Here is a 25,564-nt window from a genome sequence, read left to right as displayed (position 1 = left end):
TGTCCAATTTTTTAAAAAAAATCTGTGTCTGCACGATTTTGCTGAAAGACCTAGACTAATAGGAAATATTTTCAACGCACTTTGGAGTTGATGATGGGTGAAAATACAAGAAGAAAAACATTTTCTGATGATTCTTTTGGTAGTACACTTGAGGCAAATGAGTAATCTTGGACAGGCTTCATGGAAGCTCGTGTTGTCAGCCTTGACACAACTTTTTAATTCAGATGCTTCTCTTGTCACTCGTACCTTGAGGAAGGGCTCAGGCCCAAAACATCGGTAATACCTCTTTGCCTCCTATGGACGCTGCAAGACTAGAGTTCCTTCTGTGTTTTGACAACTGCAGAAGGGTTGAGTTGGATGAGAGCACATAGTCTACCTCCTTACAATCATATATGGTGTTGTGCCATGCATGGAAATCTGTATGGAATCATGTAGTTGGGAGTTTCCAGATACTGGATTTGGGACACGTCAGTTTTTTCTCAGATATAATTTTGCATTGAGCATTTGATAATTCAGGATTTTAGAAAGAAAAATCCAGCACTGTGCCCTTGTGATTCATTGTTTGAAATGCTTCAACCATCAAGGAAAAAAAACAATGTCCTAATTGTGTTTATTAAAAAAAAAAAAATCTTGTTTAAGAATAATTAACTTTTCAAACACAGCCATGAAAATTAGTTCAAAACTGTCAAAAATTAATATGCTTTCCTTTCTGTTTGGTTTTTTTCTTTTTGTTTTCTCCCTTTCCACATCTCTCAACGAGAGCCAAGTAAGATTCAGTCATTGAGACTAGGAGAGTGCAAATAAAACTGGGGGTTTTGCCATTCATTTGTTGAATATGGGTCAAATCTGAAGTATTTGCTTAATTACAAAATAACGTTCTTGAGAACAGAAAGACAAATATTAAAGCATTACCCACTTCTAGAATATATTGGAACCCTTTACCCCCCCCCCCTTTTGTTTTTGCAATACTAACTGGAAAAGTTTTAATTGTGGTTTTTAATCATTGAATGTCTGTTATAAAATTTTCTTGTTGACAATGTTTTGAACCACTGCCAGATGGCAGTATACAAGCATGACGCTCCTGACTGCTTCACAATGTTCGTTGGTTTGTCAATGCCATTAGGAGTACTGCTGTGTGATAACACTATTTACTTCATGTTTTAAATATTTAATTTACTAATAATTGGAGTTTTTTTTTTTCAGTTATATTTTGAGTGCAGCAATCATTCCAAGGATATGTTATTTAATGAACATTCTGGTTATTTTATGGAGCAACTAAAGTTCATTTTGGATTCTGGAGGATATTGTTGAAGAGCAGGTTTAATGTGGCAGGGACGGGTATAAAAAACAGTTAATAATTCAGAGAAGTTAACGTGATTTTTGGCACAGGTTGTTTGTCATTTTAAGATCTAATTAAAATGCTTTGACGAGAAAAACACAAAAAAATTATAAATGTATATTTCAGAATCAGGACTTCAATAACCAGCTATAGACTTCGATAGGTGAAGTAGACAACATAGAGCAGGTTAAGTTTAGTGGTGAGAAGTATGAAGAGGTCCCACCTGGTGGGAAAAATGAAGATAATTCTGTATCACTCAATTCTAAAAGAGCAAAATGCACTTGGGAGTAAAAGATCTATATCTTTCAAGATACAGATCTTTTATTGAGAAAGCAGCTTGAAAGAAAGCATATGGGACCTGGACTAAATAAAGGCAGAAGTGTTGAAAAAAGAAGTTCTGGTATAATGTTTGTAAAATATTGATTCAGCCAAAACCGAAATCTTGTGTCTATGTCAGGAATGTTGAAAAGGTGTGGGAGAAGAGACAGAAAAGTTTGAGAAGAAATTTTAAAGCATTGTTCAAAATTAGAAGGTTACAAAATAAATTGATGATTGTAAGGTGGTAGATGCGATCTACATGGATTTTAGTAAGGCATTTGACAAGGTCCCCCTGAGTGACTTATTCAAAAAGTTATGAGTCATGGGATCCATGGAACCTTGGCTGTGTGGATAAAAAATCTGCTTGCAGGTAGAAAGCAGAATAGGAAGGAATGGAAAGAAAGTATTCTGCCTGGAGGTCAGTGACTAGTGGAGTGCCGCAGGGACCTGGATGAAGAGGCGGAAGGATGGGTCAGTAAATTTGCAGATGATACGAAGGTTGGAGGAGTTCTGGATGGAGCTGAAGGTTGTCGAAAGTTACAAAGTTGGGCAGAAAAGTGGCAGATGGAGTTCAATCTGGATAAGTGTGAGGTGATACGTTTTGGAAGAACCAACCAGAAGGTTGAGTACAGGGTTAATGGTCGGTTACTTAAGAATGTTGTTGAACAGAGGAACCTTGGGGTCCAAATCCATACATCTCTCAATGTTGCCATGCAGATTGATAGAATAGTTAAGAAGGGCTATGAGATGTTGGGCCTCATTAATGAGGGATTGAGTTCAAGAGTCTAGAGGTCATGTTGCAGCTCTACGAATCTCTGGTGAGATCTCACTTGGTGTATTGTGTTCAGTTCTGTTCACCTCATTATAGGAAGGATGTGGAAGCTATGGAGAGGGTGCAGTAGAGATTTACCAGGATGTTACCTGGATTGGAAAATGTCTTATGAGGCAAGGTTAGCAGAGCTGGACTTTTCTCTTTGGAGCAGAGAAGGATAAGAGGGGACTTAAGAGATCTACTACATTATGAGAGCTATAGATAAGGTGGACTGCTATCGCCTATTTCCCAGTGAAGGAATAGCAAACACTAGAGGACATATGTATAGCTAAGGAGAGGGGGTTGTGGGTTCCTGGAATGGTGGAGGCTGAAACTTAGGGGCATTTAAAGTCTCCTAGACAGACTTACGGATAGAACAAAACTACAGAGTTATAGGTTGGGGAGGGTTTCGTTTTTTTTTAAGGAATATATGGGTCGGCACAACATCAAGGGCAGAAGGGCCTCTGCTGTAGTAGACAAAAATATTCCCATTCTTGTCATCACCTTTAAAGATGAGATGGCATTTCTCCAGGACCACATATTTACATAAATATAAGTAGAATAGAAGTTAAACACATTAAAATATTAAGACGTATACAGAAAAAGTCCATGGTACACTAACCACATGTTCTGGGAATTCAGGAGCCTGATGGTTGGGGGAAAAAACTCGAGACATAATGACCTGAGTGTGATGGTGTCTCCTACCAGATGGTAGAAGGGAGAACAGTTTACATGAGGGGTGTGTGGAGTCCTTCACAATGTTTATTGCCTTTCGCCTGTATCGAGTGTTGTAAATGTCCTTCATGGTAGGAAGAGAGCCCCAAATGATCTTTTCTTCTGACTTCACTCCTCTGCAGGGTCTTGCAGTCTGAGGTGGTAAAGCTTCCAAACCAGGAGGTGATGCAGTTGCACAGGATAAGGTGTTGTTCCTCCAATTTGCATGTGGCCTGAACTTGGCAGTACATGAGGCCATGGACAGACATGTCAGGGTGGCAGTGGTATTTGGAATTGAAGTAGTCGGTCACTGTGGGATCTTTGCTTTTGCAGCGGACAGAGCAAAGGAGCTTAACAAAGTAATCTCCCTGTCTGTCCACATCTGGAGGACCGGTACAGTGCAGGTGCTTGAGCAGGAAAGGCCTGGGGTATGCAGGCCAATGGGATTAATATGGATAGGTATCCTGGCATGGACAAGGTGGGCCATGTGAAGAAAGCTTTTTTGTTTTGCAGAGCAAATAGTTGGAATATATTCTAAGAGGAAAGAAACTGGAGTGATTTTACATTTCAGAAGTGAATTGGATTGCATTTGAATGAAAAGAAACAAGACCTTTTAAGAAATATCCTGAGAATAGATATTATTGTCATGAACTTGTAATGAAATTTGTTGTTTTGTGGCAGCATCACTGTGCAAACATTTCTATCATCCACCTTACAAAATAAAAATAGTCCAAGAAAAAGTCAAAGTTTGACAGTGTCTTTGTTTCATTGTTCATTCAGGAATCTGGCAGAGAGGAGGAAGCCGTCCTTGTGCCACTGAACGCTCGCCTTCAGGCTCCTGTACCTTTGTGCAACAGAGCGAAGAGGGCATGGCCTGGGTGGTGGGGGTCCTTGAGGATAGAGGCTGCTTTCTTAAAGAACCGCCTCTTGTAGATCTCCTTGATGGAGTTAAGTCTGGTGCCTGTGATGGTGCAGGCCGAGTTAACAGCCCTCTGGAGTTTTTTTTTATTGTCTTGAGCATTGCCTCCTGAATATCAGTGATGCAACCAGCCAAAATGCTCTCCACTGTACACCTGCAGAAATTTTTTGAGAGTCTTCAGTGACAAACCAAATCTCCACAAACTCCTCACAAAGTATAGCTGCTGGAGTGCCTTCTTTGTGATTGTTAGCTGCTCTCAGTTTCTTCAACAATTATAGGATTTTTTTTGATTAAATTTATATTTTTTTTAATGTTTGTGAACTATTCTGCAGAGGGAGACCCAAAATGTTTTTACTGATTATTCCAAGCATTCATTTTAAAATTGATTTTTGTTTAATTGTATGCTTCCCATTTTGATAGGAAACAAGAGAAAAATTGAAGGAAACAACAATCAAACTAACTCAGGCTAAAGAAGAGACAGAACAAATCCGGAGAAACTGCCAAGACATGATCAAAACCTATCAGGTTGGTTTGAGTTTGCTGACAACATGATCCTAGTTTTCATACTTTCAATTTGATTGTCAATTATTTTAGCTTTATCTGATTTAGCTAAATCCTGGATGTTCCAAAACACTTTTTAAAAGGAAACTGATTTTTCTAAATATAGAGTAGTGATTTTGTAATGTAAATAATGCATTGAGATTAATGAGAAATGCATTGGTCCACCAGTGACTATTTCAATTGGCATGTTGCTGCAAATTTTTCTAACCTACTAAACCTATACACGGGCTAATTTGATTGTTTCAACTGACGAGGTTTTCAAGGTTGGTGCGGCAGAACTTGGATCATGATTTTCGTTTGAAATTGGAAGGTCAGGAATTGGTACAGAGGCAGAGGCCATGAATATCAGTGCTTCAGGTGGCAGTAGGGTCAAGGACAGTATGGGAATGGAAGTATTCAGTGACTCTTGCAAGTATTTAGCCATCATCCTTTTGTGTTGAAAGAAAATATATAAATTGCTTTTGCAGTTTCAGTGCATTTGAAAATATTATGCATTAAAATGGAAAAGTATGGAGCATGGATTATGGTTTAAAAGATAAATGTAATAGGGGGAATCTGGCAGAGAGGAGGAAGTTCACTCCTCGTTCCTAATTATTGATACCTTTAAATGTGTATCGTTTGGGTAGCACTGCCCTACAAATTGGATGATTGGTCAGAACTAGCTTGAAGAATGATCTGGATTCAAAATTTACTGATTGAACAGTGAGTGGATTTTTATTATTTATAAAAATAGTATTGATAGCTGGTACAACATATTTTGAAACAATGAAAACTGGCATTGAACGATTATTTGACTGCATGAGCTCTTCTCTCTGGTGGCCTCAATGTATTTTTTTTTGCATTTGGTGTATCTTGTCTGTCTCATCAGGAATCTGAAGAAATTAGATCTAATGAGTTGGATGCCAAACTGCGTGAGACCAAAGGAGAACTGGAAAAACATTTGCAGGAAAAATCTGATGAAATGGAGGTGAGCTGTATGTCCATCAAAATATTTAGAAAAGTTGGAACAAAAAAAAATAAATTGGCAAAAAATACAAACCACAAAATTTATAATATAATTTTAAACATTTTTAGATCTTCTAGGGCTCAATATCAAACACAACTAAATTGAAGTTGGAGGGAATTTTAAGGCCTCAAATGTTGTTAGATGGTGAACTGATGAATAGATGGTGGCTGTTAAGAAACTGATGAATTGGGTTGAGGGGGAAAATGGTAACAAGATCAAAGGGTGGTCATTTAAAACAGATGGTTTGGAACATCTTGCAGAGTGGGTGCAATTTTTGAAAGATCAGATTTCAAAGGGGAATTGGGGCAGAAAATGGGCAGATCAACCATTTTCATAACAAATGGAGAGGAAGGTTGTTGGAACCTATTTCCTTGTGTTCTTGCATGAATCGAAGGAAGTACGGTAACTAATTAATTGAGATTCCCTTTATCTGGTTTGTAAATCATGTTTCTCCAACAAAATCCCTAGATTCGCCTTGCAAAAATAAAGGAACTTGATGACCTGAAGAAAACATTCAAGGAAGGGATGGATGAGTTGCATACTTTGAGAACAAAGGCAAGTGCTTTTATTTTGGTGTTCGTAGTTGCAATTGCGAGTTGCAACGTTTTCTAGGACTGTTTTATTGACTATTTAACCAATTGATATTTTTACAATGATTAATAATGAGCACCTTTTACAGCAACACCTCTCGTATTTTCTGTTTTATGATGTTCCCCATTAGTGATTAAAATGCTAATTATTGAGTTTCAAAAGTGGAAATTAAGCAATAAATGTTTTTGAAGATGTACTTTGCTGAGTTATTTGGGGCAGCCATAGACGATCTTCCAGCAAGTATATATTTTCATTTGTAAAATTCAACTTGTGCATTTTTGCTGTTCATTATTAGAATTCAACAAAAATTGATGTACTATTGTGTATTTGCTATTACTTCATCTCACCCTATCCTGCAGGTTCAATGTCTTGAAGATGAGCGACTGAGAACTGAAGATGAATTATCAAAGTATAAAGAAATAATTAACCGACAGAAAGCAGAATGTCAATCTTTGCATGAACAGGTGAAGTTGGTAAGCCAATTACAAGAACAGCTTGAAGGGTAAGGATCAAGCTATTGCATCTAATAAAATATAGTTTCAATAATTTATTTTTACATTATTATGTAAAAATAGCTGTTCTCGTATAATCTACTTTGATTGACTTGGAAGATTTTTTTCATGTAGTCCCCTTCACCCTCATTATTGAACTTCTGAAATCTTTTTTGACCCCTGGGAGTTAAAAGTGCATATGATGAGGACTTGGGTGCTAATACTTCCCTTGGCATGAATGTGGGACAGAATTGATCAGTTTAAAAAAAAATTTTTTGTAATTTAAAAAAATGTTTTTGATTTTTGTTACTTTTTTTTGTAGAAAAGGCATTAGAAAATCTGTCCTATTTCTTTCTTAAAGACACAAGAGGTGATAGATGCAAAACCTCAACTGCTAGAAGAATCTGTTGGGTCAAGAAGCATGTGTGGAGGCAAGGGGATATTTTGGGTCAATACTCAGCAGAGCACCTGTCTCTAATAATCTTGGGCTTCCAGCTACATGTCATTTCAACAATTCCTTTCGTTCCCACACCAATCTGTCTGTCCTTGTCCTTCTGCACTGCCAAACACAACTAGAATAGCAATACCCTGTTTGGTAACCTTGGGTAGCCTGCAGTCGAATGGTATGAACATTTTTCAGATTCCTTGAGTTCCTTTCCCACTCCCACCAAAGTATTCCTTTGTTCACCTTTTCTATCCTTTCTCCCTCTAATAAAATTCGCCCCTCCCCCATATTACCCAGATTCCTCAACATTTCCCACATGATTCCATCTGCTTATCACTTGTATACTTGTCTACCTGGATTTCTTCTCCCTTATTTCACCTTCCCTGGCTCAATTTGCTATTTTCTTTCCTCTCTCCGATATTAGCCTCAGTCGTGCCCATCCTTCTCACTTCTATACAGCAACCTATCTTCTCTCTATATTCTCCTAATGCAGGGTCTTGACTCAAAGCATCGGCCATTCCTTTGCCTCCACACGTGCTGCTTGACCAGGCTAAGTTCTAGTCATTTAACTTCTTGTATCTTTATTTCATTGGTGTATTCTGAAATAAAGTAGGCAGATATTTTCAAGTGCAGATGAGTAGAGAAGATTAATTATCTTGATTGCTTTATAGGAATGAACAAGAGATTCAGTCGCTGAAGGAAGAGGTTGACAACCTAAATGCGCACATTACAGATTTGCAGGAAGATATTGAGGGAAGTCGTAAAAAGGAATCGGAGTTGCTTGTATTCACCGAGAAATTGACAAGCAAAAATGCACAACTTCAGTCTGAGAGCAATACACTTCAGATGCAGCTTGATAAAGTGAGCCTTCGTGAGCAACAGTTGAGTGGGCAGCTTGAAGAGTTTGGACAGACCAATGTTGAGCTGGTAAGATACTAAAGACCAATGCTTTGGAGATGTTGAAGCTTCTGGAGATTTTTCCTTACCTGTTTAATTGCTCTTTACGTTGGAGAAAATTGGAGCATTGAGAAGAGTTGTTTTTTTTTTTAAACATCTTTCCACTGGCATGTAAGATGTACAGCGGCAGCTTCAATTCATTTGAACTTGTGGAAATCCATTTCTGGCAAACATTTTTTGCTGCAGAAATTTCCACACTATTTTAATATGTCTTGCATTAGCTTTGGGATTCCCCGAGAGTTGATTTAAATATTCAATATTTTTCTACTTGGATGTTTAAAGCAAGACAAAGATTTGGCTCCATCTACTATACCAAATTGCATATACAACTAATACAAGATTTTATGCCTGCTGACTTTCTCCTTCCCTCTCAGTCCTGATGAAAGGATCCACCTTGCAGAGTTGGCAACGTTGTCTCCCACTGATGCTGTTCAATCATCGATTGTGTGTTGCACAAGATTTGAAATCTGCACTTATGTTTCATAATTTGGCCTGTCTTAAAGCTTCTAGGGAGAAACGAAATGCTGAATCTTGACGTTCTGTTGATTTATAAAACAGGCAGTTGGTTACTTCTTCCTCCTAATGTTCAGGCTTTAGTTGCCAGTGAGGAATTGATATGGTTTAGCCCCTCATGGAAATTCGATTTGTGATAACAAAATCTGATTCTTTTCTCTTGGCTTTGCCTCTATACAAGTTTAACCTAGGCAAGGGTTGGCCATTGTTCTATAGAGTATAGTACTTTTCTGATTATCCAAAATGCTTGGGACCGGACGTATATCAGTTAACTGCATTTTCTAGATATCTGAGAAATGGCTTTAAGCAGCCCAGCTTAAGCAGCAAAATACTTGTATCGGCTGTTGCCGATCTCGACACCTCCCCACCGCTGTCGCCAAACCTGCCTGGGAGCCCGAGGTCCCCGCTCCGATCCCTGACACCTCCACATTGTCGTTGAATTCAAAATGGTGCTGACAGCACATCAGACTCCCACCTGAGTACACAAGAGCTCCGCTGGATTCAAAATGATGCTAACAGCATGTCAAAGTCCCATTTGAGTATACTAACTCTGTTGGATTCAAGATGGCTCTAATAGCACACCTGAGTACATATAACCATTTACGGAGTGGAAACAGGCCATGTCGGCCTTTCGAGTCCGCACCGGTTCACTAGAACAACTCCACTAGCTCAAACCTCCCGCTCACCGCCAATAACCCTCCAACCCCCTCACCTCCATGTACGCATCCAACCTTCTCTTAAATGACAGAAGGGACCTTGACCCAACTATCTTGAGAGAGCTCTGTTGGATTAAAATGTTGCTAACAGTACATCAGAGTCCCAATTGAGCACGACAGGGGAAAAAAAAAATTTTCAACTTGTGACGTCATGTCACCGCTGAAAATTTTTGTGGATAACTGAGAATTTCAGAAAAGTGGTTTTCAGTTAATCCGAAATGTACTGTACCATGAATTTGTGTGCTTAATTAAACTAATGCATTTTTATTGTTTTATAGTTGTGGATTCCCAACTACTTGGCAGAAATGCACATGCCCTTTGCCAGTAGCTGCTTGTCAAATGCACAGAAAATGTATATTTTATTCTCTTTAAATACAGTAAAACCCCTGTTATCTGGAATTCAAGCAACCAGCAGCCGCAAGCTACTGGCAAAAAAAAAATCACAGAAAATAAAATGGTAAAAAACACAGAAGTTTAAAATTGGCGTGCCTTGCAGTTAGTTCGCCAATCATGCAACATGCAATTACAAGCAACCAGAAAATTAATTTAATCCAGCATCTACCAATCCCCAAAGGGGATTATATAGCAAAAATAAATAGATTTTAAATAGAAGATACCTGGGCAATTGTTAAGCAGGTCTTAGCTTTGTAATCACTTTGAATGAGCTTGCCAATCAAAGATGGTTGGTAAGATTATATATAATTGAGATCAATGCATTTTGCCAGGGAAGTGAAAATATTGTGCTATTATGGCTCAATTTATTGTGGGAACTTGAGCCAAATTTTTCCATTTTTAGTGCTCAATTTAAAAGTTAAAACTATTCCACACGGTTGATTGTTTATCCTCTGGAGCTTGTTCTGCCATTTAGCTCATGGCAAATTCATTTATCTGCATAGTTGATGTCCTGAATAAATATCCATCAGTTAAGGGAGTTCAAATTCAATTTTGATCAGTATTCATTATCTTCTCAGATAGGAAGTTCCTGATATTTTTTACAGAATGATGCAAAATGTTTCCTGCATTCATTCCTATCAGTAGCATGCACTAATCTTAAGAATTATGAATTATAATGCTGGATTACTCCACTGTTAACTCTTATCACTTTCTAGTGAATATAAATTCAGTTCATTTAACTGGTTCTTTAACCTTTTTAAGTTCTGCATTTTGCAAGGGACAGGAGCATGGGCTTCCCACCGTTAACAAACAATGTGATACCACTAAAAGCACCATCCAGGTTAACATAAAATAGATTAATAATATTCTGTAAGATGCCAAACATATTGACAAAATAGTCAAGTAGTTTATCCTATTTCTATGCAGAAGTTGATCCATTTTGTGAAAAGTGTTACATTTTTGAAGCCTCACTGATTCATATGTTTTGGGAGTATCCTAAATTAGGAAAATCTTGGCAAAATATTTTTCGTTCTTTGTCAATTTTGAATTTTTTTTCTTTTAGATAAATGGATTTATGGGGTTTAATTATGATAATCCTGGATAATATCCCTTTTTTCAAATTTTATTAAGGTATAATGCAATTTGTTATAATAGTATTTATATGTATAATGATTTTAACAATCACATTTAATAAGGATGGAATTTAAAATTTATCATATTGGGCATTTGCTTTAATTTTATGCTATAAATATGTTATTATTTTGCCTTGTTTTATTAATGTATATGGATTATTATGTTAAACAATAAAAATATTTTAAAGAAAATATTCAAGTAGCTAAAATAAAGTGATATTAATATACAAACTGCTTAGTTGGTTTTGAAATCACAACCTGCCACAGAGTTTGGTAAGGAGTCACCTGAAACAAGATGTAGATAGACACTGATTGGATTCTCAATCTTTAGGGTTTGGAGCTAACTGAACCAACTTGCAGATGTGCAGATAGCAAATAACTGGATTACAAGGATTGTGTGTGTGTGTGTTGTCCATGGTTTTATATTCCAGAATTTTGTGGATATTATTGTCTTTAAGTTGGTATTTAAAGTTTATTGTTCTATATTAGCAGAGTTTGAGTAAGATTTTGTAGTCTGAAGTAAATGGTCTTCAATTATTTACTGATGACAGCAATTCTCAAAACTGTAGTCACTACCACCAAGACAGGCATAGGCAATGGAACATAACCAATTACAGCTTCTCCTCTAAATTGTATATAATGATGTCCCAGTGCTTAATTATAGCTGGGTCTAAATCTGGGAGCTTCCTACCCAATAGCACAGTGTGAATATCTTAATCACGAAGACAGATGTACCTTTACACCAAAGCTTAGCAAAGATTACAAAGACTTAAAGAGGAAGCCACTGGGGAACAACAGAATGATTAAAAGATTGGATAAAGGTGTTCATTACCATATAACCATTTACAGCATGGAAACAGGCCATGTCCGTATGTTTTGAAGAATTTTATGAAATAAGCAAGAAGAAACCATTTCAAGTGGTAAAAGGGTCAATAATCGGCAGTCACAATTTGGTTAATTAATAATACCAGAAGCAACGTGAAGGGGAAAAAAATACGCAAAGTAATATTATGATTTGGCACGTCCTGCAGGATAGATGATGAAAGCAGGTCATCAGTAACTTTCAAATTTGGATAGGCGATTGAGTCCAATTGATCTCTTAGGAAAAAACTTGACATAGGAAAGACATTGTATTATGATCGAAGCAATAATTTGAATATTAGCCGGTGGAAAATTTTCTCAGGAGACTTGCCGATTAAAATAATCAGGGCAAAAATTACTATGTGCCAATTTCATTTGATTAATCAGAAGTCTGTTTCTGCTTCCCCCAATAATGTGAGACTGCAAGACTTCCATTGGTGCTTAACACATGTTGAAACTTAATTTAAAAGAAAAGTTAATTTGGTGAAACCTGACCTTATTCACTTTGTATTAATGGCTGAGATTGTGCAATAAACCACAAGCAGTTCAGCATCTCTATTATATACATTGGTTTATACCTAGGTGGACAGATTGCAAAAAGAGCAACAATTACGACAAGGGGATGTGAAAACTCTGCAAAATGAGATCATCGCTGAACAAAAGGAAGTGAGTAGGCTGACACTACAAGTGGAGGAGCTTAAAGATGAGCTTGCCACACAGAAACGAAAAAAAGCAACTAATATTAAGGATCTCACGAAGCAGCTTCAGCAAGGTGTGTAGGAACTATTCTAATTGACAATTCAAGTCATGCTTCTACAAATTAGTGATTGCAAAACATACATTGATTTTGTGTAACTACTATTTGATGTTTGCCAAACGTTTTAAAAAAAAAAAACCAGTGATGAATTTAATCCAGTTCCTTTTATTGATGTCACCATAGGGTTAAAATGGTGCATATTTTAATGGTTTAAAAAAAATTGCAGAAGCCATCAGTTTTCACACTGTTATAGACAAGAAATGTAATTTTAGCATCCTGTGTTTTTTTTTATTAAGCACGCCGGCGATTGGAACAAATGGAAAATGGAAACTGTGACAGCAAAGAGGCAAGCAGCATGGGAAGTCGTTCAAGTTCATCAGGTAAACAAAAAAGTAAATACCACATTACTTCATTTTAAAGGACAAAATGTGTTGTTTACAGAAGTTATACAGTATTTCTGCATCAACTCTAACTTCTCTAACCATACTTCTTTCACATTTATGTTCAATAGACTCTTCTGTGAAGCGTTTAGGCTGATATTTTCCTTCCCATTTCCCAGTTTCTTTCTGTAAAATGTAGTTCTGTTCAAGAATGGGTGGAATGTCCGTGTGAGGCTGCCTGATACCTCTGAAATCCAGTACTAGCAGCATCTCGGGGCTGACAATTTTGCAGTCGGACTAAATGCCCTTTAGTTAATAGTTACAGCAGGTTCTTGTGTGATGGAACTAAAAAATCAAAGTATGTTCTGTTTTGAGGCAGGAACTACCCTAATCCAGCCAGCAGTCACATTAGCAACCTATTGGTCATCAGTAATAAGGTAAAACATGGAGAAAAGGGCCTTCAGCTATATTTGCACATCAATATTGTTCATTGATCTCAAATTTAGGTTCTGCAACCACTTCTTAGAAGGTTGGCCATATAAATGTAGTATTCATGAGAGCGGTTCAATGAAGTTCTATTCTGTAACAAGAACTGAAAATGCTGGAAACACCCGGGTCAGGCTTCATTTGTGGAAGGAGAAGCAAAGTCAACATTTTGGCTTTAAACCCCTTTGTCAGCTTGGTATTCGATGATGGGTATATCTGCTGATTTCCCTTAAAAGCTTTCCAACATTAACTAATTATGATGCAGCATGCTTGTCTAACTGACACCAACTCCAACAATTTTTAGTAAGCACTTGAGCGTTCCCTCCCATCACGATCAGAACATAATGACAGCTACCTGCACCATATCCAACATAGACATTCCTCAAGATTTCTTTGATAACATCTCCCAAATCATGACTTGTGACATCTGAATGAATAAAAGAGCTTCACGTAACACCCCCTTGTCCGAACACTCTCTTCAAATCAAAGACGTCGAGTTGTACAAGCACCGATCTGAGTATCTACATTGACCAAGCTGGCCCCATTTGCCTGCATTCGGGTTCTTTTCTTAGAAACATTTATTGTCCATGTACCTGTGCTAATGCCTTTTTGAATGTTACAATGGAAACTGTGACAGCAAAGAGGCAAGCAGCATGGGAAGTCGTTCAAGTTCATCAGGTAACCACTTTCTACCACTTCCTCTGACAACATTCCATATACCCTCCACCCTCTGAGGAAGGTACCCTTTGCTTCCCTTTTAAATCTTTCCTTTTTTACTTAAATCTAAGGCCTTAAGTTTTAGATTTACCTAATCTAAGGGGGGTAAAAATATAAATACTTATCTATGGTATGATATTATGAACCTTGGACTCTTCCACTCCATGGAGAAAAGTCCCAGTCTATCGAGCCTTTCGAGCTCACTAGTCCCAGAAATATTCTTGAGAACTCACATCAAACTCTGTACATCATGATTTGACCCCTTTAAAGGAAAGGCAATGAAACTCCAATATTCTCGTGCCCCTGGCACTTTGGTGAAATTTTCCAGACTAATGAATATTATTCCTATTAAAACTCCACTTTGAATTCATTTTTTTTTAGATGTTACACAGAAGTATAATAAATTGTCCAGTGAACCCGGTGAGTTTTAAAAGAACGTAGGAAACTCTGGTGAGTTCGAAGGGAGCGCGGAATTAGAATGCTGAACCTTTGGGATATCTGAACAAATGGATACGAGATTGTCAGAGTTTTACTTTATTGGAGCCATGTTCCTAACAACATTGTGGGATTCTCTTCATATTTTTATAGAAAAAGAAATGACACTGCCATCTTCTTGAAAAACAAAGTTGGCAACAATGTACATCTCCCATGACTAAAAATGTAAAAAAAAAAAGTTAACAAACAGCAGAAGCAAATGCACCGAACTACTGGAATGAAAAACATTTAATAACCTTAGAAGTGAAGCAGATATTCCAATCAACCTGACATTAATTGGAACATAAATGACAAGAAATATTTCTGTAACTATTTGGATGGTTTTAAAATCAGCAGTAAGAACAGAATTCAGAATAGTCTTTAGAATTCCGAATTGGCCAAAGAGTTGCACTGTCTTGCAATGTAGGATGCTGATACTTTCTTATTTTCCTTCATCCCACTTTTTTCCCCAGTTTTTGATTTGCTTTCTATAAACTGAATATTTAATTTATAAGGCTTGCTTTGTAATTCATGAGTTCAATCACAGTATTATGACCTCATTGGGAGTTCTTCAACTTGGATGAGGTGACTTTATCCTTTGTCGGTTCACTATGTCCCACAGAGGTCTTGGCTAGCTCAACAGACAATGGGACCAGTTCTATTTAGTTTTGAGCTAGATAGTAGGACGTGATCTTGGAGAAGTTATTGAACTGTCAAAAATGTCAGGTGCTAACCACGCAGGGGTGGCACCAAATTTTGAGCCCCAGTATTCTGGGATGGTTTATATCTCATGTTACTAAATACTCATTTATTGTGAAGTATCACAATAAAGGTGTCGTTTTCTCCTGAGTGAGGAGAAAAGTCTATAGCTTTCTCCAAAGATGGCCCTGTGAAGCGACTGTAGTCCAATTGTCAGTGCCTATATATAACTACTTTGAGTGAGTTTCAGTGCATAGGAAAAAGGGAGTGGTGCATTCAAAATACATAATGTGTTTACACAAGCACTCCAGATTAATGTTTTCAGTACTAATATGTGTGCATCTGAGTTTAATAACTCCAATACTAACTGAAGCTGGTTATTCTAATAGGTTGAAATTTAAAACCTGCAGATACTAGAACACTCAGCAGGCTGGACAGTATTTGTGGAGAAAGAGTTCTATATCTACAGATAACTAGCTGTCTCTAACTCGACAAGAACTTTCTAGTTTCTACTCCAACACATCCATCTGTGATACTGGTTTTTCTCTCCATTCGTACTGCTTGACTTGATGGGCATGTCCTGTAGCACTACATTTATAACTTTTATGCTCCTTTTGTATTCTTGTTCTCTAACTACTCATTTCATAGCTGTTGCTCATTTTGCTTCTCTATTACTACATTAACTAGATAACCTACATCTTATTGCCTTGATAAATCTGGCCTCACCCTATGTAAGATTTCTCTAATGTCCTATTTGACCCTTCCACCTCTCTAACTCTAATTTGTTTTCCATTTCTTTGAGCTAAAATGTTTAGTATGTTTCTTTTTCCACAGATGCTTGCCTGACCTGCTGAGTGTTTCTAGTATTTTATACTTGTAGTCATCGCCACTGTTAATTATTCCAAAGTATCTCTATATGTTTATTAAAACATGACTTGGTCATCCTTTATTTAAGTGAAAAAAGTAGTTCCATGTCAAGATTGGTTCAATTCCAGCTCGGGTACAACAGTTGCACAGTGGTGAGACATTGGCCTGAATCGCTGCACTCCTTCTGGTGACATTACACCAATAATGCTATTGGAAAGAGAGAGAGAGAGTTACAGCATTTAGGTATCTGACATGGAGGACATCCTGCAAACAGTGGAGTTCTCATTCACCGGAACCCTTGACCTTTTTGTTGATAAAGATTTGGGAGATGCTTTTGAAGCAGTACAGGCCAGTAAATGCAGCACATTTTGCAGATGTACACCAGTGGTGGAAGAAATGAACATTGTATTTATAGTAATACAAATCTTGCAGGTTGCTTGACCTGGATTGTCCTGAGCACCTTGAGAGCTGATGGGGTTGAACTTACACCCTGCTGACTTGTGAATTGTAGATGGTGAATTGTCTTCAAAGTGTTATGAGGAGAGTCACATGCAGCTGTGACATTTGTGTGGTATGTCAGATTGTAGATCTGGTTAGAGATTTCCCACAGAATGGTGATGGCTGAGGATGTTTGAGATGGTAATTACTGATTAATAAGAGATTGGGAGATAGTTAGCCAGACTGAATTTCTTTTTTTGTGAACAAGATCTACCTGAACATTTTAACCCATTGTCAGGTAAATGCCAGTGTTGTAATTGTACTGGAATTGATCGACCAGGGGAGCAGCTAGTTGTTTCTAGTACTCTTGCTGGGATGTTGTACACTTTGCTAGGCTTTTGTTGCCTCCAGTTTTTTCCACTGATTCTCTCCATGCAATGAACTGAATTGGCTGAAGACAGTCCTCTCTGAAATGTGGGAACCCAGGATGTTATTGAAACCAACAAATGAAATAATCTCTTATTAATTAGTGTAACATACAATTATTCTGTTTAAATGTGTTTGTATCAATTACTTTTTTCAGTTTCAGAAATCTTCGTTGTCTTCCATTCCAGGTTCCCTGGATGCTCGATGCAGTAAAGAAGAGAGGTCTCCAGAGAATACAGGCTGTTCTGTTCAGGCAGACAATTTTCCAGAAGTGGACAAGGCCATATTAATAGAGCGTATTGTGCGCCTGCAGAAAGCTCATGCACGTAAAAATGAAAAAATAGAGTTTATGGAGGATCATATCAAACAACTGGTGGAAGAAATACGAAAGAAAACTAGGTGTGTGATTACAGAATCAATTAAGCCTTTGTTTTTCGTCCATTTTATTTAAGAGAAGTGAAAGTCAAATCAAGTTGTTTTCACTATTTGGGACCTATCCTAATTGGCTAGTTTAAATGGAGGACTGAGAAAAATAGTTAAGTTAGAATTTTTTTAATTTTATTGACTGCAATGGAAATCATTGAATTTCTTAATGTTAGTTTTCAATTGTGATCTTTTAGCATGGCCTTTCTTATCTACTGCTTGCTTGTCTTTTTAAACTTTTAAAATTTTTTTGAAATACCTGTATTGGTTTCTGTTTCATCAAAGTTGCATTGAAATTGACAGTAAGAATAATTTTAATAATTAAGGGTTCCAAACTTAGGAATTTCTAGGCCACATCTGTTCATTGAGAAGTGAGAGGTGAGAAGGATGACTAATGAACCATCAACTCCTGTGGAAAAGTTCAGGAGCTACAAACCAAGCTTACAGAAATGGTTAATGTTTCAGATTGATAACCTCTATTCATCAGTCCAGCAAAACTGCCTGACATCCTGAATATTTTCAGCATTTTTTTGTTTATTTTAAATTTCCAACAGCTGCCGCCTTTTGCTTTTCAATTATAAATGCTGAGGAATATTTGTATAATCATTCATTTCAAAATTCAGAATCAGTTTTATTATCATGAACATGTGACACAAAATCTATTGTTTTGTAGCAGCAGAATTGTGCATTGCAGATGCATAAATTGCATTTCCTTCAATACCATTTAAAAAGTATTAATTTGTGCAAAAGGAGAAAAAATGAAGTGGTGTCTGTGATTTATTGTCCATTCAGAAATCTGATGGTGGAGGGGAGGAAGCTGTTTTTGTAGCATTCAGTACCTGTCTTCAGGCTCCTGTACCCAGGGATGCAGTGCTTCTGGAGCTCCCTGGAGGGCCGCTCTGGAACCTCTGTCATCTCTAGGATTTCTGTCTTTCAGCAAAGAGGGAGACATTGAAAACATTTAGTCAATGGATTAGTGGAGAAATGTTTACTTGGATGTGTTTGCCAAGAATTGTGACAAATAGGGTGCTAGAATCGGGGGAGAAGAGAGGTAGGATAAGTTGAGGGAGTTCTTTGACAAGCATGGACGTGATGGGTTGAATGGCCACAACCCCCTGTCCGTGTCTCATTCAAGGGGAGTCCCCTTTGTCTACTTTAGTGTAAGCACCTAGTGGTTCAGGGTGCAGGATGAGGGGGGTAGGGTCTCCATCAGAACGGGGAGCACCCCGTCCTGTGGAGAGCCCCAGGCAGAGGAGGAGCAGCAGCAGCCTGGGCGGAGAAGGTGGACGTGGGCAACAAGGGGAAGCTGGTGTGGAGCCAGCTCTGTCACTGCCAGCGCGTTGCCAAGGTCCTGAACATTGCCGCTGTGTGCAGGCATGGAGGGGGATCCTCGGCCCTCCAATGATCAACCATGATGTGCGGCCCTCATGTCCTCAGCAGATCAGCCCCAGGAGAGAGGTGAGTGGGATGCACCGAGCTGCTTGCCACATCCCGCACACGTGCCGTGTCTGAGCATCAGTGCATAATGCCTGAACAATAGGGACCACCAGTTCTGGTCAAAACTCTGGGGGCACGTGGAGGGTGAGGGATACACTGGCTGGGTCCCAGTGGCGGCAGTCACCAAGGCGAAGTCTCTTTGTCACCATTTTTGGTGAGCTCCAGCACCTTTATATAAAAAAAAAGCACTGCAACCTTGCCTGTATCTCCTTCCGGATGGTAGCAGTAAGAAGAGGGCATGGTCTGGGTGCGATGGTCCTTGATGATGGAGGCTGCTTTCTTGAGACACTGACTCTTAAAGGTGACCTTGACGGCATGAAGTCTAATGCCCATGATAGCACTGGCTGGCTACAACCCTCTGTAGCCTTTTCTTGTCACATATATTGGCACTTTCATTCCAGACAGAGATGCAACCAGTCAGAATGCTCCCCATAGAGCGTCTGAAGAAATTTGTAAGTCTTTGGTGACGTACCAAATCTCCTCAAACTTCAAATGGGATATAACCACTGGCGAGACTTCATGATTGCATCATTATCGTGGCTTCAGTGCTGTTGACACCTAGGAATTTGAAGTTCTTTACCCTTTCCACTGCTGACCCCTTGATGAGGATGGTTTGCATTCTCCTGGTTTCTCCCTTCTGAAGTTCACAGTCACTTTGGCTAATGGTGGGTGCAAGGTTGTAGCTGTGGCACCACTCAACGAGCTGATCTCTCATTCCTGTATGCTTCCTCATTGCTGTTTGTTATTCTGCCGACAATCATGGTGTCATCGGCAAAATACTTCAAACTTCAAAGGAAAAGTACCTTTGGACAGTGCAAGAATTAGAAATTTTTACATGGAGTGAAAACCTTAACAAGGGTGATTTGGCCTGAAGTGTCACTTTTCATGCCAGACCTTTAAGGCTATGTGCCACTGATTTGTAAAGAAAGGTAATGTCATTCTCTGCTGCATTCCATAAATTGATAGAAAGTTGCTTGTGTCATGACATGATCATTATACATCATCACTATACATTGTGTGTTCTTTTAAATTTGAGAGGGGAGGTGGGCGAAAAATATACAGTACTTGGTGTTTCGAGAAGACCAGTGGTTTGGTTTCCTAGAAAAAATTAGTTTTATTGCACTCTTGAAAAGAAGAAATGGAGTGCTGTGCTGAACCATTTATAGTGATCTTAAATTAACATTCATTCATAGTTTTCGTTCCAATTTAAATAGCTTTAAGTTCCTAAAGTTGGAACTAAGAGTAACAAATAAGTGTTGCTGCTTAGTGTTCTCCTTAATTTCACAGATATACGCAGTTTGGTATAAGGCAGACTGTAAGAAATTTGTCCAGAACACCATTTAAATTCTAATGAAGGGCATTAAGCCACAATTCTAATGGAGCATGTTGCTGTTCTGGATCATAAATGGCACATCTGAAACCAAAAGATAATTTCCAATTTGCAGACCCTTTCATGTTTTAATAGATCATCCAAATTGTCCAAACTAACATGTGATGCAGGGTGCTTTTAGTGCAGTACATTTCCACCAGTTTGAATCATCAAAGAATTATAATTTTCTTTTATGCTTAGAGACAATTTCTATTTTAGATCAATCTGAATGCAAACAGGAGTAAACCATTCAGTCGCTAGTCGACCATTCGGATACGTTCTATGTTGTTTTAGGTCACAATTGACCTATTGGTCTTTCTCTATCTAAAGCATTTACCTAATAAGTCTACCATTCATAATCTTGAAAATTTAAAGCAGCTTAGCATCTAATGCTTGGTTGAGGTGAAAGATTTGTTTCCAGTGCCTTTTGTGTGACACAAACCATCCTGAATTAATTCCTACCTGGAAATGTTTCACCCTTTTTCTGAATTCTTTCTTACTAAGGAATTACTTCTGTCTGTCTAGCTAGCCTATTGAGTGTGTTTACTATTTTAAATATCTCAATCAATTTGATCACTTTTCACCTCGACATACAAAAATAATTTCCTGAATCTTATCAAAATGTAATTATTTTCAAAGGCAGGGGAAGTTGTCTTAATTTGTAATAAATATTGGAAAATCATTTACTAGGGTTATCGTCTAAAGGTAATCGTCTAAGGGTTATGGGGATAAGGCTGGAAAGGGGTACTGATAGTAGTGATCAGCCATGATCTGTAAAATGGCGGTGCTGGCTCGACGGGCCAAAGGGCCTACTCCAGCTCCTATTGTCTATTACTAAAGTTTTTATTCCCTGGCCGACACAGAAACAAGTTGTAAGGTTAGCTAGTTGTAAAAAAAGATAAATGCAGGCTTACCGTCTCCACTGAAGAAATGGATTGTCACTGAATCAAAACAGAACAGTCTGACTGCAGAATCCTGGTCCTGAGATGTATGCTAATTTCAACTATTATTTCAAAAAAAGGTGTATACGTTTTGTCATGGTGGGCTACTTAAATTTCCTCAATATTGACCCGATTCTTCCTTGTTCCAAGAGGCTTAGACTGTATGGAGCTTGGTGCACCCAAGAGTGTGTAGATACTGTAGACTGGGAAGGGCCCATTCTCAATCTTGTACAATAAAAGTCCTAAATTCCAGACTGCTTGGGGATTGGTTCGGTCCAGATTTTCAGATTCTCGGGCAGTATTTTTAAAATTCAAATTTAAGGAGGAATAAAGAAGAGATGAACGGGTAAATTTGTTATTCATGAATGAATACAGCATGTTTCATTCATTTAAAAACTAGCAGTTTTAGCATATGACAGAAATGTAAACATAGAATCTTTTTCTACAAAAAAAGAGCTCGTAATGCTTGAAGCTGTTTTTAAAAAATGAACATTGTAAAGGAAAATAGAGTATACAAATGAATTTGTGATAAGATTACTACCTGTGTTTTAAGTGTGGCCGCTTGATACCACTGTGGAGCTTTCACACGCATGTACACAAATGCCTGCTAAATTTAAAAAGTTTAAGAGCCTGAATTCTCGGGTGGTCCGGATTTCAGACATTCAGGTTGTTGGACTTTTACTGTATTAGGAATTGAGCCTGGCCAATATGTATATTGGAAAGCATTTTGGGAACACTGATCACAACTCTTTAAGATTATTAAGAGATACAGGAATATCAGAGCCAGAAACATTAGGCTGAGAAACAGCTTCTTCCCACAGGCAGCAAGACTGCTGAACTGCTCATACAAACCCTCCATGACTCAACTATTTATTTAACAATAATATTTATTTATTTTAATATTTGTATATGTGTACTGTGCATATGATAGAGCTGAACCTCAGGGGGTATGGTGGGAGAGAGTTTTGGTAGGGTCATGTTGAAGGGGGAAGTAACTAACAGGAGGTGGCTGAGAGCTGTTGTCTGGTTCTGCCAGAGAGAGGTTAATGCGCCATACCAAAACAGTGGCACCCTTGTCTGCAGGATTGGTGTGAAGGAAGTGGAGGGCAAGGATTCTGAGGGGGGTGAGATTAGAATAAGTGAGGGGAATGATGATTGAGAAGGTTGATGTTTTGGCGACATTCAGAAATATATAAAGGTCCAGAGTGAGCAGAAGGCTGGAACAAGGTGTCCAGGAGGAGGAAGAAACCATCCTTCACTCTAGAGTTTTGTGTTTTTGAGCTTGTGAATCTAATGCCCAATAGAAATGGGAAGAAGAGAGTGTGACCAAGGAGGGATGGGTTCTTTAATGTATTAGCAGATTTACTGAGACGTGAAAAATTCTGAGAGGTACATTTGCACGATGGCATGAGCTGTATTCACAGCTAAGCAGTTTCTTGCGAACTTGGGCAAAGCAGTTACTGTATGTATGTGGACAAGATGCTTTGTTTTTTTTAAAAAATCAGCTTCTTTAATTGTTGCATTTTCTATGGCATAGAATCAACATGATTAGACCAGGGCAAGTTGGTGATATTCTGAGAACTTGAAACTCTCCACCTCCACACAATTGCTACTTTTAGGGACTCACTGTTTTTGGAAGTCGATGACCAGCTCTTGTAACAAGAGAGGATATGTTCACCAAGTAAAATGGCATGTGGAATAGTGAGATCATTGTGGTGTTTGGTTGACATCATGAAGGAGTAGGTGCTGGGTCTATTGAAGAACATTTTTGATGCAATCTATCACATTATTGAGGGAGGAAAATGAAGATATAATTTGGGAAAGAGTAAATTGAGGTGGACAGTAATTCACACCAGAGTGATAATCTACTGCATTGCAGTAGTAAGCAACATATTTGTTATTATTTCTACAACTATTACATCAAGATTTTTCTGATACAGAATCATTCAGACATATGTTCTGAGAGAAGAATCTGGTGCATTGTCCTCAGAGGCATCTGATTTCAATAAAGCCTTGTTGAGCAGACGTGGAGGAATCATGGCTTCACTTTACACATCACATCCAGCAGACAGTGGCCTAACATTGGAGCTCTCTTTGGAAATAAACAGGAAGTTGCAAGCTGTACTGGAAGATACTTTATTAAAGAATATAACACTTAAGGTAAGACATGGGTTGTAAGATGCATGTGTTGGCTAAAATGAGAGGCAAATATTCTGTGCCTTTGGGAAGTGATATTAAAATCAATGGCCCTCTCAACCAGATGGTATTAATGTCGACTTCTCTGGTTTCCATTAGCACACCACCACCTCCACCCCATCCTTATATCCCCTTTCCTCTAGGTCTGTCCCTCTATCACCTTTTCTCCAGCTCTGTATTGAGCCAAACCCTTCCCCCAACCATCACGTCCTTCTATCCTTGTCCAATTATTGCCTTTTGCTTGTTGGCCTCTGGTCCTCCCCCAGCCCTGCCTTCCCCTGGTCCTTCCCTCCTCCCCCAGTGATTTTATTCAGGTGCCTGCCTGATTTTTACTCACACCTTGAAGAAGGACTTGGGCCCAAAATGTTGGTTATGTGTCTTTACTGGCTATGGATGCTGCAAAACATGCTGAGTTCCTCCAGCATTTATTTGTTTTTACTACAATCACAGCATCTGCAGACTTTAGTTTTCACTTGGAGTTGCAACATTTGATTGCAGGATGCTCCATTATAGATCATGTGCATTTATTTAATAGAAATTTAATTTTGTACATGGCTTAAGATGCTGTCATTTTAGAATTGTGTACAATAAAGAGTTGAAAAGCGAAAAGAATATAGTGGGGAAGTAGTGGTGCTGCGAGGTGGGCAAATACATACATACAGGCAGGTGGTGCAGGGATAGAACATAACTTGCATAACAGAATTTTATTGCTGAATCAAAACAATTGTGGAGTTGGAAAAAAATTAGGAAATGGGAAGTTGCTGCATTCTATTGAAATTGGGCAGAAAAGTAGATATTGTCCATAGTTAGAACATCTTTCAAGAGAGTGAACCCTCGCAAGGCATCAGGTCTTGATGGCGTACCAGGCCGAATACTGAAAATCGGTGCCCACTAACTAACAAGTGTTCACTTACATCTCCCACCTGTTTCAAAAGGGCATCAATCATCCTGATGCCCCAGAAGCGCAGAGTGAGCTGCCTCAATGACTATCGCCCTGAAGCCCTCTCATCTACAGTAGATGAGGTGCTTTGAGAAGTTGGTCCTGGCTAGAATGAACTAGTACCTAAGTAAAGACCTGGAGCCATTGCAGTTCGCCTACCGCCACAGCAGATCCAATTTCATTGGTTCTCCACTCAGCACTGGATCACCCAGGCAACAGCAACATGTACGCCAGGCTGCTTTTCATCAATTACAGCTCTGCTTTCAACACTAACGTCCCCTTAGTACTGGTCAGCAAGCTGCAAAACCTGGGCCTCTGCACCTGGATCCTTTATTTCTTCATTGGTATACGACAGCCTGCAAATCGGTCACAGTGTCTCCTCCTTATTGCTGGTCAACTCCCACCCACTGCTCTACTTGCTATACACACATGACTATGGGGCTAGACATAATTCAAATGCCATCTGCATATTTGCCAATGTTACAATGGTTGACAGAATCACTGACAGCAATGAGGAAGCATATAGGAGTGGAGATAGATCAGCTAGTTGAGTGGTGTCACAACAACAACCTTGCACTCAACTTCAGCCAAACTAAGGAACTGATTGTGGACTTCAGAAAGAGGAAACCAGGAGAACACAAATCAGGCCTCATCGAGATGTCAGCAATGGAAAGGATAAAGAGCTTCAAATTCCTGGGTGTCATCATCTCTGAAGATCTATCCTGGGGGCCTTCATGTCAATGCAATCATGAAGAAGGTTTGCAGCTGGATATACCAAATTAGGAGTTTGAGAAGATTTGGTATGTCACCAAAACTCTTGCAAATTTCTACAGGTGTTCCGTGGAGAGCATTCTGATTGGTGGTGTCACCATCTGGTATGGAGGTGCCAGTGCACAGAACAGGAAGAAGCTACAGACAGTTTGTTAACTTAGCCGGTGCCATCATGGGCATTAGTCTTCATTTCATTAATGGCATATTTAAGAGGTGGTGTCTCACCATCTAATCATTGCCCTCTTCTAACTGCTGCAATCAAGAAAAAGGTACAAAAACAGCTTCTTGCCTTCTGATTTCTGAATAGACAATTGAACCACACACAGTACCTCACTTTTTCTCTTCTACTTGCACTAATTTTTTTTAATGTAATTTGTTGCAATGTTTGCACCTGTAATGCTTCCACAAAACAACA

General features: G+C 38.6%; 1 protein-coding gene across 12 annotated transcripts in view; it reads left to right on the top strand.

Annotated features, from left to right (window-relative positions):
* The window catches only part of ccdc186 (coiled-coil domain-containing protein 186), a 124,299-nt gene that overhangs the window by 29,120 nt on the left and 69,615 nt on the right, over positions 1–25,564 (top strand). For 10 of the 12 annotated variants that reach the window (XR_011345352.1, XR_011345354.1, XR_011345355.1 and 7 more), the window contains exons 7-16: positions 4,522–4,626; positions 5,531–5,629; positions 6,137–6,223; positions 6,619–6,761; positions 7,867–8,122; positions 12,351–12,540; positions 12,822–12,917; positions 14,490–14,528; positions 17,201–17,411; positions 23,183–23,402. Coding sequence is in view for 7 of the 12 variants with exons in the window: in XM_069899983.1 (XP_069756084.1) it covers positions 4,522–4,626; positions 5,531–5,629; positions 6,137–6,223; positions 6,619–6,761; positions 7,867–8,122; positions 12,351–12,540; positions 12,822–12,917; positions 14,490–14,528; positions 17,201–17,411; positions 23,183–23,402 (1,446 nt within the window). In the remaining 5 variants the exon portion in view is untranslated. Of the gene's footprint in view, positions 1–4,521; positions 4,627–5,530; positions 5,630–6,136; positions 6,224–6,618; positions 6,762–7,866; positions 8,123–12,350; positions 12,541–12,821; positions 12,918–14,489; positions 14,559–17,200; positions 17,412–23,182; positions 23,403–25,564 lie in introns of those variants that run through there. The other 2 variants (XM_069899984.1, XM_069899986.1) reach the window with 2 other exon arrangements.

Source organism: Narcine bancroftii, chromosome 10 (assembly GCF_036971445.1).
Source record: "Narcine bancroftii isolate sNarBan1 chromosome 10, sNarBan1.hap1, whole genome shotgun sequence".
In the NCBI taxonomy this organism is placed as follows: domain Eukaryota; kingdom Metazoa; phylum Chordata; class Chondrichthyes; order Torpediniformes; family Narcinidae; genus Narcine; species Narcine bancroftii.
This window is presented reverse-complemented; position numbering and strand designations above follow the sequence as displayed.